Source organism: Nansenia antarctica, assembly GCF_963989245.1.
Source record: "Nansenia antarctica genome assembly, chromosome: 6".
Classification (NCBI taxonomy): Eukaryota; Metazoa; Chordata; class Actinopteri; order Argentiniformes; family Microstomatidae; genus Nansenia; species Nansenia antarctica.
This window is the reverse complement of record NC_137676.1, coordinates 38,667,352-38,681,317: the sequence shown is the minus strand read 5'-3', so window position 1 is coordinate 38,681,317 and position 13,966 is coordinate 38,667,352. Positions and strand designations below refer to the sequence as shown.

Here is a 13,966-nt window from a genome sequence, read left to right as displayed (position 1 = left end):
TGTAACTTTTAGCTTGCCTTGTTCCTCTCTGGTCGATTGACATGCATGGTGGCGAAAACCATCACACTTCATCTGCTAGCTTGCTAGTTAGCTAGCCACCTTGCTAAGCTACTGTTCCCATCATGGGCTGATGATCATGTGACTGATCCGATGTCCAACAACAGGTCTTTGCTGTTATACATGTCTACTGTTGGCTATTAGCTGTATTGACGCATGTCATGCCAAAACTGCATTTGCATTTTAGATACTGTTCCATTAGTAGATGTGGCACCTCAGTAACACGTGTATGGAGCTAATTTAGTGCCAGCAGAAATTGAATTGTATTTGACAGATTGAATTGAATATGAGCACAAACTGAATTGTATTCGACAGATTGAATTGTATTCAATTCAGTTTTCATTATTGTCATTCCGTTTTCAAATTCAGTTTCTCTAAATACAATTCGTTTTTTCTCAAAATACAATTCAGTTCTCTAAATACAATTCAGTTTTACTCAAAATACAATTCAGTTTTTCTCAAAATACGAGTTCAGTTTTAGAGGCACTCATCCGGGGACTCTGGGCTAGGTAGAATAATAGAGCACCGATTTAGAGAACTGAATTGTATTTTGAGAAAAAACGAATTGTATTTAGAGAAACTGAATTTGAAAACTGAATGAAAATAATGAAAACTGAATTGAATACAATTCAATCTGTCGAATACAATTCAGTTTGTGCTCAGATTCAATTCAATCTGTCAAATACAATTCAGATCTGTGAAATACAATTCATTTTGTGCTCATATTCAATTCAATCTGTCAAATACAATTCAATTTCTGCTGACACTAAAATAGCTCCATACACGTGGTTGCAAAAGATTGATCAGTGAATAAGAACTGCCCACTCTCTGGGAACGATTACATATCTGTCAATACTTCTAATTCAAACAAAACGTGTTTATTTCTTTGTTCAGTTTGGCTCCTTGGGGATAAGAGATAGAGGTGATGCTGCATCAAGGAAGGAATCAAATGGTAAAACCAGGGATTTTGTTATGAAGAACTAATAACAGTTAACATGGGTTTAAAAACTACTCCACTGCATTAATATGCCACTGTCATTGATGTGTTAGGTGACAGTTTTGTTGTTTTAGTTCCTCCAGGCACTGCAAAAGTAGGACAAGTGGAAAATGGTTACAAGGCAGACGACGAAGATAAAGGTGTGAATTCTCTGGGTTTATACAGTATCTAGTATCTAGCAGGTTTGTCACGGTTTTCATCTTGTCTTACAGAGGATCGATCAGCCCAGTCGTTGTTGAACAAGCTGATACGCAGCAATCTGGTGAACACCACCAACCAAGTAGAGGTTCTTCAGAGAGATCCTAACTCCCCTCTTTACTCGGTCAAGACATTTGAAGAGTTGAGACTGTAAGTCCTCCCAAGGTATCAATTCAATTTAGACTTGTATGTTTGTTGTTGTTGTTGTTAATATTGTTGTTGTCGTTGTTGTTGTTGTTGTTGTTGTTGGTGGTGGTGGTGTGTGTGTGTGAGATAGGAAACCTCAGCTGCTTCAGGGAGTGTATGCCATGGGCTTCAACAGACCCTCTAAAATCCAGGAGAATGCCTTGCCCATGATGCTGGCAGAGCCGTGAGTACCTCATTTATTTATAAATTTTTATTGAGCTAAATGTTAGTGTTTAGCCTCAATGTGATATTGATCAACAAAGTAATTCATCCGTACAAATGTCTCTTTGGGGACAATAAAGGTATTGATTTATTTATTGATACTGTTTATAAGCCCTAGAGCAATAGTTGAATAATCAAACCTTTGTTTAGCCTAATATTAATCTCAAATTAGTTCTACTCACGTATACCATCACTGGCTTGTTTGCTTTCACACTAAATTCAGTAAAATGATCTACTTTTGTCACATGCCGACCCGATAGTCCCCAATTATTCTCTCTTCAGCGTGTATGTTCCCTTTGGTTCCAGACCTCAGAACCTGATTGCGCAATCACAGTCCGGCACAGGTAAAACCGCTGCCTTCGTGCTGGCCATGCTCAGCCATGTTGACCCAGCTAAGAAATGGACTCAGGTAAGTGAACATCTCCACTCATATGGGGCTTAGCTTTAGCCGTTAGACCTCTGCATAGGTCACCCACAGGTCCAGACTTTGTTATACAGAGGATTTATGATGGGGGCTGGGTTTCCGTTAACCGGCAATTGCCGGTCTTTGTCCGGTAAAATTTGGTGAAGTCCGACAAATTGAAAAGTCGTCGGACATATTGTCCGGTGAAAATAATTCCCTTTGAATACAATTCGCTAAAGCTGGCTGGGTGCGTTCGTAAACACGCTCTGGAAATCCGATCAGCACTCGCGGAACGCCTCTCGTCCAATCGAACGACTCGGTCGCTCTGTGACATCGAAGCCAGCGTGCGCTCCGGCGCTCTCAGAGCGTGTTTACGAACGCACCCCTAGAAGTTTCCAGCCAGCTAGCTGAAGCTGCTACACACACCAGAGCCATGGCGACCGAACGGCAAGTTAAACAACATACTATAAAAGTGACATTGTTTTACTCATTACTCATACGTTTGTTGTCATTCGGCGGTGCTAATAGTCGCTTTCTTTTTTAATTTATTTAATTTATTTTATTTTAGCAGTTTCCCCGAAAGTTAAGTGTTTGTTTTTATATCACTATTTGCACTTCTGGTTAGATGCTAAACTGCATTTTGTTGTCTGGTACTTGTACTCTGCAATGACAATAAAGTTGAATCTCACCTAATCTAATCTAATCTAATCTAAAATAATCTAAAATAATCCCATCACTATTACTCCCTATTTTCATCAGTGTTTCAATCCTTGAATCTGTGATGGAAATCAAGCAAAGCCACTTCAAGTCTCCCCACCACTGACAGCGCTGGGTGTGCCTTTCCTTACACTCTCGGTTATTCCCTGTGGATTTAAAAAAACGGTGTTTTGGTTTCTATAATGTGGTCTATTCTCAGTGTTGACGAGCAACTCAGGGGGCTTTGAGATGGCTAACAGCTAATTAAAGGAGTAATTCCACTCAAAAGGGTAGAAGTAAGCTGACTGTCTGTCTGTCTGTCTGTCTATCTGTCTGTCTGCCTGTCTGTCTGTCTGTCTGTCTGTCTGTCTGTCTCTCTGTCAGTGTGCTGGACTACCTATGACTTCCATGGTACCTGGGAACGCGTTGTCGGAGAGAAACGCCCTCTGTACAAAGGACCTACTGACCAAAATCCCTGTTCCCCGTAGCCTACATGCTTGCACTGTTACTGTTCAATAAAATGTTATACATCTAGACATTGTGGTATTTCTTTATATACGTATCCCAGACTGCCTATCAATTGTTTCTCAATAAACAGTTATGTTCTTCCCATTGTCATACTCCCGAGCTAAACGAAATGCCTTCCCAACCAGCGAGACTTATAGAAATGACGTTGTTTTATTGATTTAAAAAAAAGGGGTAAAACTGTAAAGAGAAAATAGAAAACTCACATTAATCCCAAACAATTTAACAAACTTCAGTTAACGTAATGTGGAGTCCGTTCATTGATCGATGCTGTCTGTTCAGTTCCCAGTGAGGCGCCCGTTCAGCGCTGGACCCGTTCAGCGCTGGATTTGACGCATGGCATAGCGCGCATGCGTCAAATCATGTTATATTATTATATATTATATAGCTCGCATCTAATCGTATCGGATGAGAAATAGACATTAAATGGCATATATAGGCCGCTACACAACAGTAATCACCGCGACAAACATTAGATTTGGAGGAAAAAAATATATGATTTTGGAAAAAAAAAAAATATATATATTTTAATATGATGACCGGAATATATCACGTTTGTCCGGTAAATCGAATTCTTCCCGGACACGATGTCCGACGGCAAATTTTTCTAACGGAAACCCTGGATGGGGGATGTTGTTGTTGTTGTTGTTGTTGTTGATTAGCTGCAGAGTATACGGTAAAGAGAAACATTAGGTACAGTAGCTTCTGGTTAAGTGAGCCAAACTGAAATACATATTTTTTTGCCCCCCCTTAGTGTCTTTGCATTTCCCCAACATACGAGCTAGCTTTGCAGACTGGTAAAGTCATTGAACAGATGGGGAAATTCTATCCTGAGGTCAAATTAGCATACGCCATTCGCGGCCATAAATGTAAGTGTCAAAGATTTTTATTCCTTCACATTAAATGTTGATTTATAATTTTTCTGGCATATGCTTTCCAATGTTGCTGTAAGAAACTGCTTAAAAATCTGGGTAATGATTGTAATTAGTGCAGGTGTTCTCTAACCCAGAAAACATGAGAATGACACAAATATGCAATTTTTCACAACATGCTGTATTGTAGAATTTAAATGCTTGAAAGCTGCCTGTTATGTGGCTCTGTGTCCTACTCTACGCAGTGGAGCGGGGGACCAAGATTCAGGAGCAGATCATCATCGGAACACCTGGCACAGTCCTGGACTGGTGCCTCAAGCTGAAGTTCATTGACCCCAAGAAGATCAAAATCTTTGTCTTGGATGAGGCAGATGTCATGATCGCCACACAGGGCTATCAGGACCAAAGCATTCGGATGCAAAGGTGAGCTCCCCTTGAAATAAACATAATAAAAACTAAACTTTGTCATTACTCTTACCCAACTAGTAGGTTACATGAATCACATTCACTCTGATGACAGACACCTGCAGTTGGATTGTTCTTTTTACACTATAGGAGGGTGTTTACAGCTTTCTTTGTTGCTACCCAAACCCAGACAGTTAGCTATCTCTAGCTTTGTTTGTCCTCCTGTGTCCAAGTATGTCTATTACTCCATCCATGCAGAATGTTGCCAAAAGAATGTCAGATGCTGCTGTTCTCGGCCACATTCGAGGATTCAGTTCGGAAGTTTGCTGAGAGGGTTGTGCCAGACCCCAACACCATCAAGCTGAAGCGTGAGGAGGAGACCCTGGACACCATCCAGCAGTACTACATGCTATGCAACAATGAGGAGGAGAAGTTCTCAGCACTCTGTAATATATACGGAGTCATCACTATTGCACAGGCTATGATCTTCTGCCGTGTGAGTCCTCATCCTATCCTAAGTTACATGTATCTCTTGAAATTATTATGTTTATTTGATAGGTATAATGCACAATTAGGTTGAGTCTCATCTGTGTGGACTTTTTGATTGTGTGTCGTAACAAAGAGAAGACCTTTGCCTCCTCTTCAGACTCGAAAGACTGCTGGTTGGCTGTCAGCAGCACTGTCCAAAGAGGGCCACCAGGTGGCACTCCTGAGTGGGGAGATGACAGTGGAGCAGAGAGCTGCTGTCATCGAACGCTTCAGGGAGGGCAAGGAGAAAGTTCTGGTGACTACTAATGTATGCGCCAGAGGTAATTACAAAATGCTAACATTTGAAAGTCATATTAATGTAACCATTTCAGTTAGGAAGATTATTGTTTTGTGTTCACTTACTTAAACTTTGAAGAGTTTTCATGTTTTGTTTTATTTTTGCATTTATTTTATTTATAATGCAGGCATTGATGTGGAACAAGTGTCCATGGTGATCAACTTTGACCTTCCTGTGGACAAAGACGGGAACCCTGACAATGAGACATACCTTCACCGGATTGGTCGCACGGGACGTTTTGGCAAGAGGGGGCTTGCAGTCAACATGGTTGACAGCAAACACAGCATGAAGATTCTCAACAGAATCGAAAAACATTTCAGTATGTTTGTTTCTTTGTCTAGATTGAGCACTCAAGATTTGACATATTGATGCATCCAAAAGACAGGGTTCACACTAACTGTTTACACTTTTCCCCCTCCATAGACAAGAAAATAGAGAAGCTTGACGCTGAGGATCTTGAGCAATTCGAGAAAAATCACAGCTGAAGTGGCTCCAAACATGAAACACTCATCATTTCATTATTTATGAGGATTATATGCTTTATTGACCAAAATACTATATTGTTTTGTTGTACCACAGTGAATATGCAATATTTTGGACCGTGCTTGAACTAAACTAGTCGAAGGGAGTTATTGGCTCCTGAAACTATTCACTTACATTCTGCATTTTTTTGTTTTATAGTTCTTTGCTAATGGTAGGCTTTTCTTTGTATTGTCCAGCGGTAGCCCTATGCATTGTTAGTTCCAGTAGGTGGCACTAGAGACCGCAATGCTAGACGGAGTTCTCTCCTCAAATCAGACCAGAGGTAACATTACAGTAGCTTCAAACTGAATTGTCACCCTCAAATAAGGATTAGAAGTATGAATACACTTGGTTTAATATGCATATTATTACACAGAAATAGGTTATGTTGTTGCTCACATTTTATAACAATCAGTTATAGCTTATCACTAAAGCAATACATGTGTGGCAATGCTAAATGATATTGCAATCTCTTCATTTAACATAGGCAAAATACAAATACAAAATAATCCTCAAACCATACACATTTACGTTCTGAATTGACATTTCATCTTTTTGAAAGAACAAACCAATCCTCTTGTGATTTGCAACAATTATTATTGAAGCACATTGTAAAACGTGTTGATTTAAACAGTAGACATTATTCTGCATTTGAAACCTCAGAGTGACAAACTGCTTGAACAGTGGCATATGTCGTCTCAGGGACTGGAGATGCTTTAACACTGGCCTTTAGTATAGTCACATCGCTGTAAGTAACATTGTCCTCTGTCGGCTCTGCCCTGGATTTCTCATAGTTCTCATATATGTGCTCATTTGCAATCACAACCTGGAAAACAAAGGAAAGGTGTACGGTACTGTATACTGTAGCAGTCAATCACAAGAGGCAGTTAAGGTAATGCGTCAGTATTATTTTGTGTTATAATTTATGGATACATTATGTTAGTATTGTTAAGTGTTTGGGAAACTATTCACTGATGGGTCATTAGTCCTTGAACAACTGTGTACAGTATTATACCGTATTTAATTGTATTAAGTATTAAATATCCTTACCTGTAGTTTGCCTCTCATCATTTCATCATTAAACCCATTTGCTTTTCCAGACCTTTTAGCTGTGAGAAACATAGCATATAGGATTAAACCATGAGACCTTTTAGCTGTGAGAAACATAGCATAGAGGATTAAACCAGGAGGGACATTAGATCAGTGTACCCTCAAATGCTTTATTACACCTGTGGAATAGGAACAGTTCCTTTTTCCATTTGTGTAATAACAAGAACATCTCAACTCCATTTCTCAATTACTGCATAGCATGTGTCTTAGTATTCTATTGCATTACACATGTGTAGCAAGTGTTAATGTACAATCAAGTCTTTTTTTTATTCAAATACAAAATACAATTATGTACATTCTGATCATATTCAGGCTTAGTACAAATTATCAGCCATCAAGATGGGATTGTCTTCTTACTCACCCAAAGCTGTCTTCCTCCATGAGGTATACGCAAGTAAACATGAGGCACACAGAATCAGGAGTAAACAAATGCAGATGAGAGCAATGGTGACTGGTGTGAGCCTTCAGAGTAAGTATGAGAGAACAAGAATGGTAAATCTCATGCATGGACATTATCTTATCATTCATCTTTTCACTGTTTTTTATTCTCTTATTTTCATGTTCAGTATCATGTTCACTGTTGATGAGAATGATTAAAGAAAAAACATGGCATTGATTTGTTGGCGAGTTGTTGTTGCTTACCCTTGGTCAATGGCTGTTGCTGTTGTTGGTGCTGCTGTTGGTTTGACTATGTATCAATTAAAAGTAGACATTGTTTGTTACGTATGTATGAAAAAAACAATCCAACAATAGAATCATCAGATGGTCATCCTTCTGAGCTCTGTTTGTGGTCCAGCAACAAGATTTGTGACAGGGTCTGGTTAAACACTCCTCAAGTATGGCCTGGGGGTCCAGTGGTCTAGTCAGGGTCTGGTTAAACACTCCTCAAGTGTGGCCTGGGGGTCCAGTGGTCTAGTGCCATGATCTACAGTGCACACATATGTGACAGGGTCTGGTTAAACACTCCTCAAGTATGGCCTGGGGGTCCAGTGGTCTAGTGCCATGATCTACAGTGCACACATATGTGACAGGGTCTGGTTAAACACTCCTCAAGTATGGCCTGGGGGTCCAGTGGTCTAGTGCCATGATCTACAGTGCACACATATGCCCATGTTGGCATGGGTTCAAATCTGGCCCATGTTGGCATGGGTTCAATTCGGGTCCATGCCCTGCTTACATGCCCTCTTTTCTTATCTTCACTAACTCTATCCAATAAAAGGAAAAATATGAGTGGGATTGCCTTACTCAGGAAGAGAAAAAAGGCCTCAAGTAGGCATGGTCATTCTTTAATATTTTCCATATTATCAAAATACAGATTGTACGCTTTCAAATGATCATATATTGTCATATATTGAAATCTGAAAATAGTTGAAGAAGATATGCTTATTTGAATGTTGGTACAACTCAAACCAAATAGCAGAGAAACTCGTTCTGAATCAAAACACACGCAAAACAGCTACAGTAGCCTACTAGTGGTGCTAAAAAGGAACTTCGCTACGAACATATAACTGCATGTTTAGCACATCACAACATGCTGATAGAACATCAACATGCTAAAAACTCATAACTACACATAATTAGATGATCACACATTCCTTGCTTTTGAACACGTCCTAAAACATAGGTTTGTTTACAAGCCTACGACAGACAACAGTGAATCCAATCCATTTACTTAAAGTATTTAGTGATCCTAAAACTGTTGTTATATCAAGTGGGCTTTTCAACACTTCAACTTTCATAATGCAAAAAAAGCATTTTTTGTGTGTTTTTGTTTGTTTTTGAAAGTCCTTATCACAGCCAACAAAAGGTCACCTTGCAGTTAAGCATACTAAGTCAATGATCACTAACGAGTTCTTATCTCTTATCTCATAACTTCCATATCTCTGTTATGAAGTGTGAAGTGTGAGAACCATTTAGAGATATCTTTTAAGTTTTTAAAGTTTGCATTAAAGGCAATGCAAAGATGTAGAAGAGCAGGAAATGACTTACTTGATGTGTTTCCCATTTTCTTCAGCAAGAGTTTCACTCTATAAGAGAACAGAATTGTTTGGAGGACAATCTAATCTCAAGGGGTGCAAAAAATTGTAAAAAGTCAACATTTGAATATTTCACTAGAAAATATTCTCAGCATTGTGGTTTCGTCTCAAAATCCCATGTATCGTTCATTCATGAATAATATACTGTTTTGTCCACTCGAGACAATCTAGTGAGGGAAGTTGCAAAAGAGAAGGGGTTACTTCACTTTTTAGATTTGCATCAGCTATAACGCAACACAATGAAAAAAGTATCACATGGCACGTTTTGTGAGATTATGAATGATTCATAAGGCCCAATAATGTCCCGGAAAGATCATTGAATGAGGCAAACTGTTCACAATGATTTATACTTGCCAATTACTTACACTTGCCAATGATTCACACCTGGTGGAAACTGGTCAACAGTGGAATCCCCCTAACATCAGTTATTCTGATGGTCGGTTGGCTTCCTTCTCTAGAAATGCCTCCAGCAGACAAGGTTACAATGGGAAATATACAGAGCAAACCACCACCATGACTTCTGCTTGCCAGCTGCTCACACCAGGACTGCACAACATGTTGTAATCAGCATATCTTTCGCCAGACATGATCAGATGTTTTTGTGATACACTCAAGTGAGAGCAGAATAAATTATGAATTGACCCCAATCTTGATGATGATATAAATGCGTAAATCTCTCAATGTCACATACAGTATCGTCATATTTTCTTATCAAACTCAGATCATAGATATAGGTTGCTTTTTTAGTTACCAATAGCCCTTACTCCCCAGCAGAGTAAGGACCTCAACACACTTTTGGTCCTTGTTTATGTTAGCTACAGTATGAGCTAATATCATTACTTGAATGATTACTTCAGCAATAATATACACACACAGTATACTGTACAATTCCTAAACAAATGACTTTGGATCATCCTTGGATCAACTTGCTATTGTCCTGTCTTCGAGGGCAGACCTATGGTGGAGCTGCCGACCAAAGCAAAGGAGTTCAAGCAGTACTCAGAGAGAAGCAGCCTCTTGCTTTGTATGTCCATTGCGGTCCTCAATCTTGTGACTAGACAGCCTGCCTCATCCCCTGTTGTGTCTGATGCACTGAATTTGGTCCACAAATGTATTAGAACAATCTTCAAATGTAGGGACATTTCAACAAAGAACAAAAGAAAACAATGACGCTAGAGATAACCATGTATTTGCTGGCTGTTGCTAACCCTCTGGCCTTTATATCTAACAGATCTGTAGATTTTTTTAAGTTTAAAAAACAACAACACACAGGATGTGCCATATGCCTACAAAGGAAACCAGTGGGTGGGCTGTGACAACGTGAATGAATGAATGAATGAATGAATGGTCTTTATTGTCATTGCTATAGTACAGGTACCAAACAGCGACATTTGGGAGGGGTGGCTCCCCTGGTGCTAGGAAAGAAAAAAAAAACTAAAAAAACAAGAAGGGAAAGGAGCTGGTTTACATAAATAAAGGCTATGTACACTATCCACTATACTATACTGTACAGATAAGACGACTAGGGTTGTCATATTGCACATAGTGTTATTGCACATTCATTGTCGCAGTTTGCAGGCTTGAAATGTACACATTTGTGCCTCAGCACTACACCTGATTTTTTCAATCCAGCAGCTGCCATCAATCCGTCCAGACTGTCCAGGGCCCAGAACCTAGGTCTTTGCTGTGTTCAGGGCCTGGATGGCCCTGGGGTAGAAGCTGAGCTTCAGTCTGTTTGTCCTTGCGGCCATGGTCCTGTACCGCCTTTTCGAGGGCAGCGGGGCAAAGTGTTCGTACCCAGGGTGGGTTGGGTCTCTGGAGATCTTGGAGGCCTTCCTGAGGCAGCGTGTGTTGTACAGCTCTTCCAGAGAGGGGAGGGGGGCGCCGGTGATCTTCTGGGCTGTTCTCACGACTCTCTGTAGCGCATTTCTCTCCGCGGTTGTGCAGCTGGAGAACCAGTTGCAGATGCCGTAGGTGAGGATGCTCTCCACTGCGCCGCGGTAGAAGGCCACCAGTATCTCCTGCTTGTTGTGTTCCTTCCTGAGGACTCTCAGGAAGTAGAGCCGCTGTTGTGCCTTCTTGATGGTGGCTGCTGTGTTGTTCTTCCAGGACAGGTCATCCTGTATGTGCACCCCCAGGAATCGGAGGGAGACTCTCTCCACGCTCTCTCCATCGATGAGCAGGGGCTGGACCTCAGATTTTTTCTTCCTGAAGTCCACGATGATTTCCTGGGTCTTTGACTGGTTCAGCAGCAGGTTATTAACCTTGCACAGCTTGCTCAGCTGCGTGAAGAGCTTTGAGGTCAAGGTAAGGAAACAAATACATAAACTCTTAGTACTGTACAGCACATGTAGATGTAACAATGCCTGTCTCTGTATTGTGATAAGTGGTTAAACATTGAATTGTGTGATCCATGTACAATGCATATCTGAAATGCTTAGTATAAGTGCCCTCTAGTGGTTATCATGCAGCAGTGCATCTGGTTTTCCCCCCTCTGCATGTGTTGACGGCTTTCTGACAGCTTAACACACAAATTAGGTCCAGTGGCTGAAGAAGAACAACTTGGTCTGGACCCTTGATGTGGATTTGTTTATTGTTTATTTAAACGTTTGTTTATTTAAACGTTTATTACGTCAAACATAACAAAATCAACCTTTAACACAAGAACTTCAAAACAAATAGGAACAGTAATTGGCTTCAGAACAGTGACAGAAAAACAAACACGATTTCACATAATATGACCACCCCACCCCCCTCTACCCACCCTATCTATTCTAAATACCAGTGGCGGGCGGTGCATTTCACACCTAGGCCTTCAGTGATGTCCGACACATTCCTACCTGAATTATTCTACCTCTTAATACCATCGTTATGACGCCATGGCTCTAGAAACTAGACAGAAACACAGTATAACCGGGCGTTGCATCACCTTAACATAGTCAGACAAGTACAACAGAGTTATATTAATATTTCCGAAGCATTTTTAATCAATAAATCCGCATTTACAATGAAGAGTGTTAAACTAACATCTTTAAGATCGCTACATTACCCACGTCTGTCGTCTCGTCCACCATAATAGCGACAAAGGGTGCCTTTTTAATCTCCATTTTTATCTCTTCTCCATCACTTCAGCAATAGCAAAAATCAGGTCGTTTTGTATTTTGCCTGACGTCCCAGTAAACACTTTGTTTGTGGACAGGTGGTAATGTAAATCTGGGTTGTTTTCAGCCAGAAAAGAAAGAAGCTCAACGTAGTTTCCTCTGTTCGTGTCCCCTAAATGAAAGTTATTGTTTACCCAAAAACAGGACACAATCGATCAGTATTATCGATCAGTCAACGAAAGCTTTCGTTGTAAAGCTCCGTTTCCCTGCGCACTTTCAAAAGTTTCACATCTACCGGCATAGTTACGCATCTCAATAGTGAATATCAATAGTGCGTATCAATAGTGCGTATCAATAGTGTGTATCCAATCAAAAGACGTGCTGGGTGCTGACATCATTGAGCCTTACAGCAGGCGCCGTTGTTGCTTTTGCTCGCATCTACGTAGGTTTACTAGGTACGCCACAGGTTTTCTCGTTCCAACGTTAAGTTACAGGTCGAATTCGCGGCACCGTTTAATGTGCAGGCGGGCAGATTTTGGAGCCCCCTAGCAACACATTTTGATTGGATAAAAGCTCTAACATAAAGGCCAGCCCTCCAAATCTCAATCGGAGACTGGAAGCAGCGCAACCAAGAGGAAAGCTATGAAATGAAGAGAATAGACTATGGGGAATCATTAATACATATTTGTGGAAAAAATATATTAAAATAAAATGTATATTCTGATGATGTTTAGGCCAGCAGAGAAGGCCTTGCTGGCCCTGACGGCACACCACTGCTAAATACATTATACTGATCTAATGCAATGGAGGTGTCAGACTCAGTATCAGTTTTTTTAACGGTGCGGCTGTGGAGAGAGTGAGCAGCACCACATTCCTGGGTGTGCACATCACTGAGGACCTCTCCTGGAAAAGTAACACCGCATCACTGGCCAAGAAAGCTCAGCAACGCAAACTGAGAAGAGCCAAAGCCCCAGCCCCCATCATGCGCTCTTTCTACCAGGGCACCATCGAGAGCATCCTGACCAGCTGCATAACTGTGTGGCACGGTGGTTGCACGGCATCCTGCAGCGCACAGTGAGAGCAGCTGAGAAGATCGTTGGAGCCCCCCTCCCTTCCCTCCAGGACATTTTTAACACACGCCTGACCCGCAAAGCACTAAGAATCGCAGGCGACACGACACCACACATTCCACACACGGCTTCTTCAGTCTCCTGCCGTCTGGTCTGGGAGAAGACTGAGGAGCCTCCGGGCAAGGACTAGCAGGCTGAGGGATAGCTTTATCCTTATCCTATATATATATATTTTTTGTATATATAGTTATTTTTAAATCTTGTCGTATTATATTGTTATTTATTGTTTTTGTTTGCTATGCACCGTGGATGAGAGGGAAACACAATTTCAGCCCTCTGTATGTCTGTACATTATATTGGATTGACAATAAAGCTGACTTGTGAGTCTGATTGAGAGATCAGAATTTTTAGGTGATCTTTAGATGATTTTTGATGTTGTCGGATGCTCCTTACATTCAGATGGATTAATCCCAGACCTTTCCTTTCCTTAAAGGTGAGTGGGTTATTCAAAGGGACTATGGGATCAAGTGGAGTACTTGGCATGTGAGAAGGTGTATCAACAGACTGTAAGGGGATTGTGATTAAATTTAGTTGGGGGCCTTAGGGATATTTTTGTGCAAATTTGTGCAAAAGCACCAAATTTGGCCGAGATGTAGTTCAGAGTATGCTCTAATGATTTAGCCAGGGCGCCCGAGCCAACGGCCACCGGGGTCGCAACGGCGGCCAAATCAATATGGCCG

At 40.9% G+C, this 13,966-nt stretch overlaps 1 protein-coding gene across 1 annotated transcript; it reads left to right on the top strand.

Annotated features, from left to right (window-relative positions):
* Positions 1-1,271: 1,271 nt before the first annotated feature.
* On the top strand, positions 1,272-5,872 carry LOC308160501 (ATP-dependent RNA helicase DDX19A-like; the record flags this gene model as incomplete). The annotated part of the gene is made up of 9 exons (XM_080534414.1): positions 1,272-1,402; positions 1,530-1,622; positions 1,967-2,069; positions 4,039-4,153; positions 4,402-4,579; positions 4,820-5,057; positions 5,208-5,370; positions 5,515-5,706; positions 5,811-5,872. Exons 2-9 carry the CDS (start codon positions 1,561-1,563, stop codon positions 5,870-5,872), a joined length of 1,113 nt encoding a protein of 370 aa, XP_080390540.1. The 5' UTR covers positions 1,272-1,402; positions 1,530-1,560.
* Positions 5,873-13,966: the final 8,094 nt, after the last annotated feature.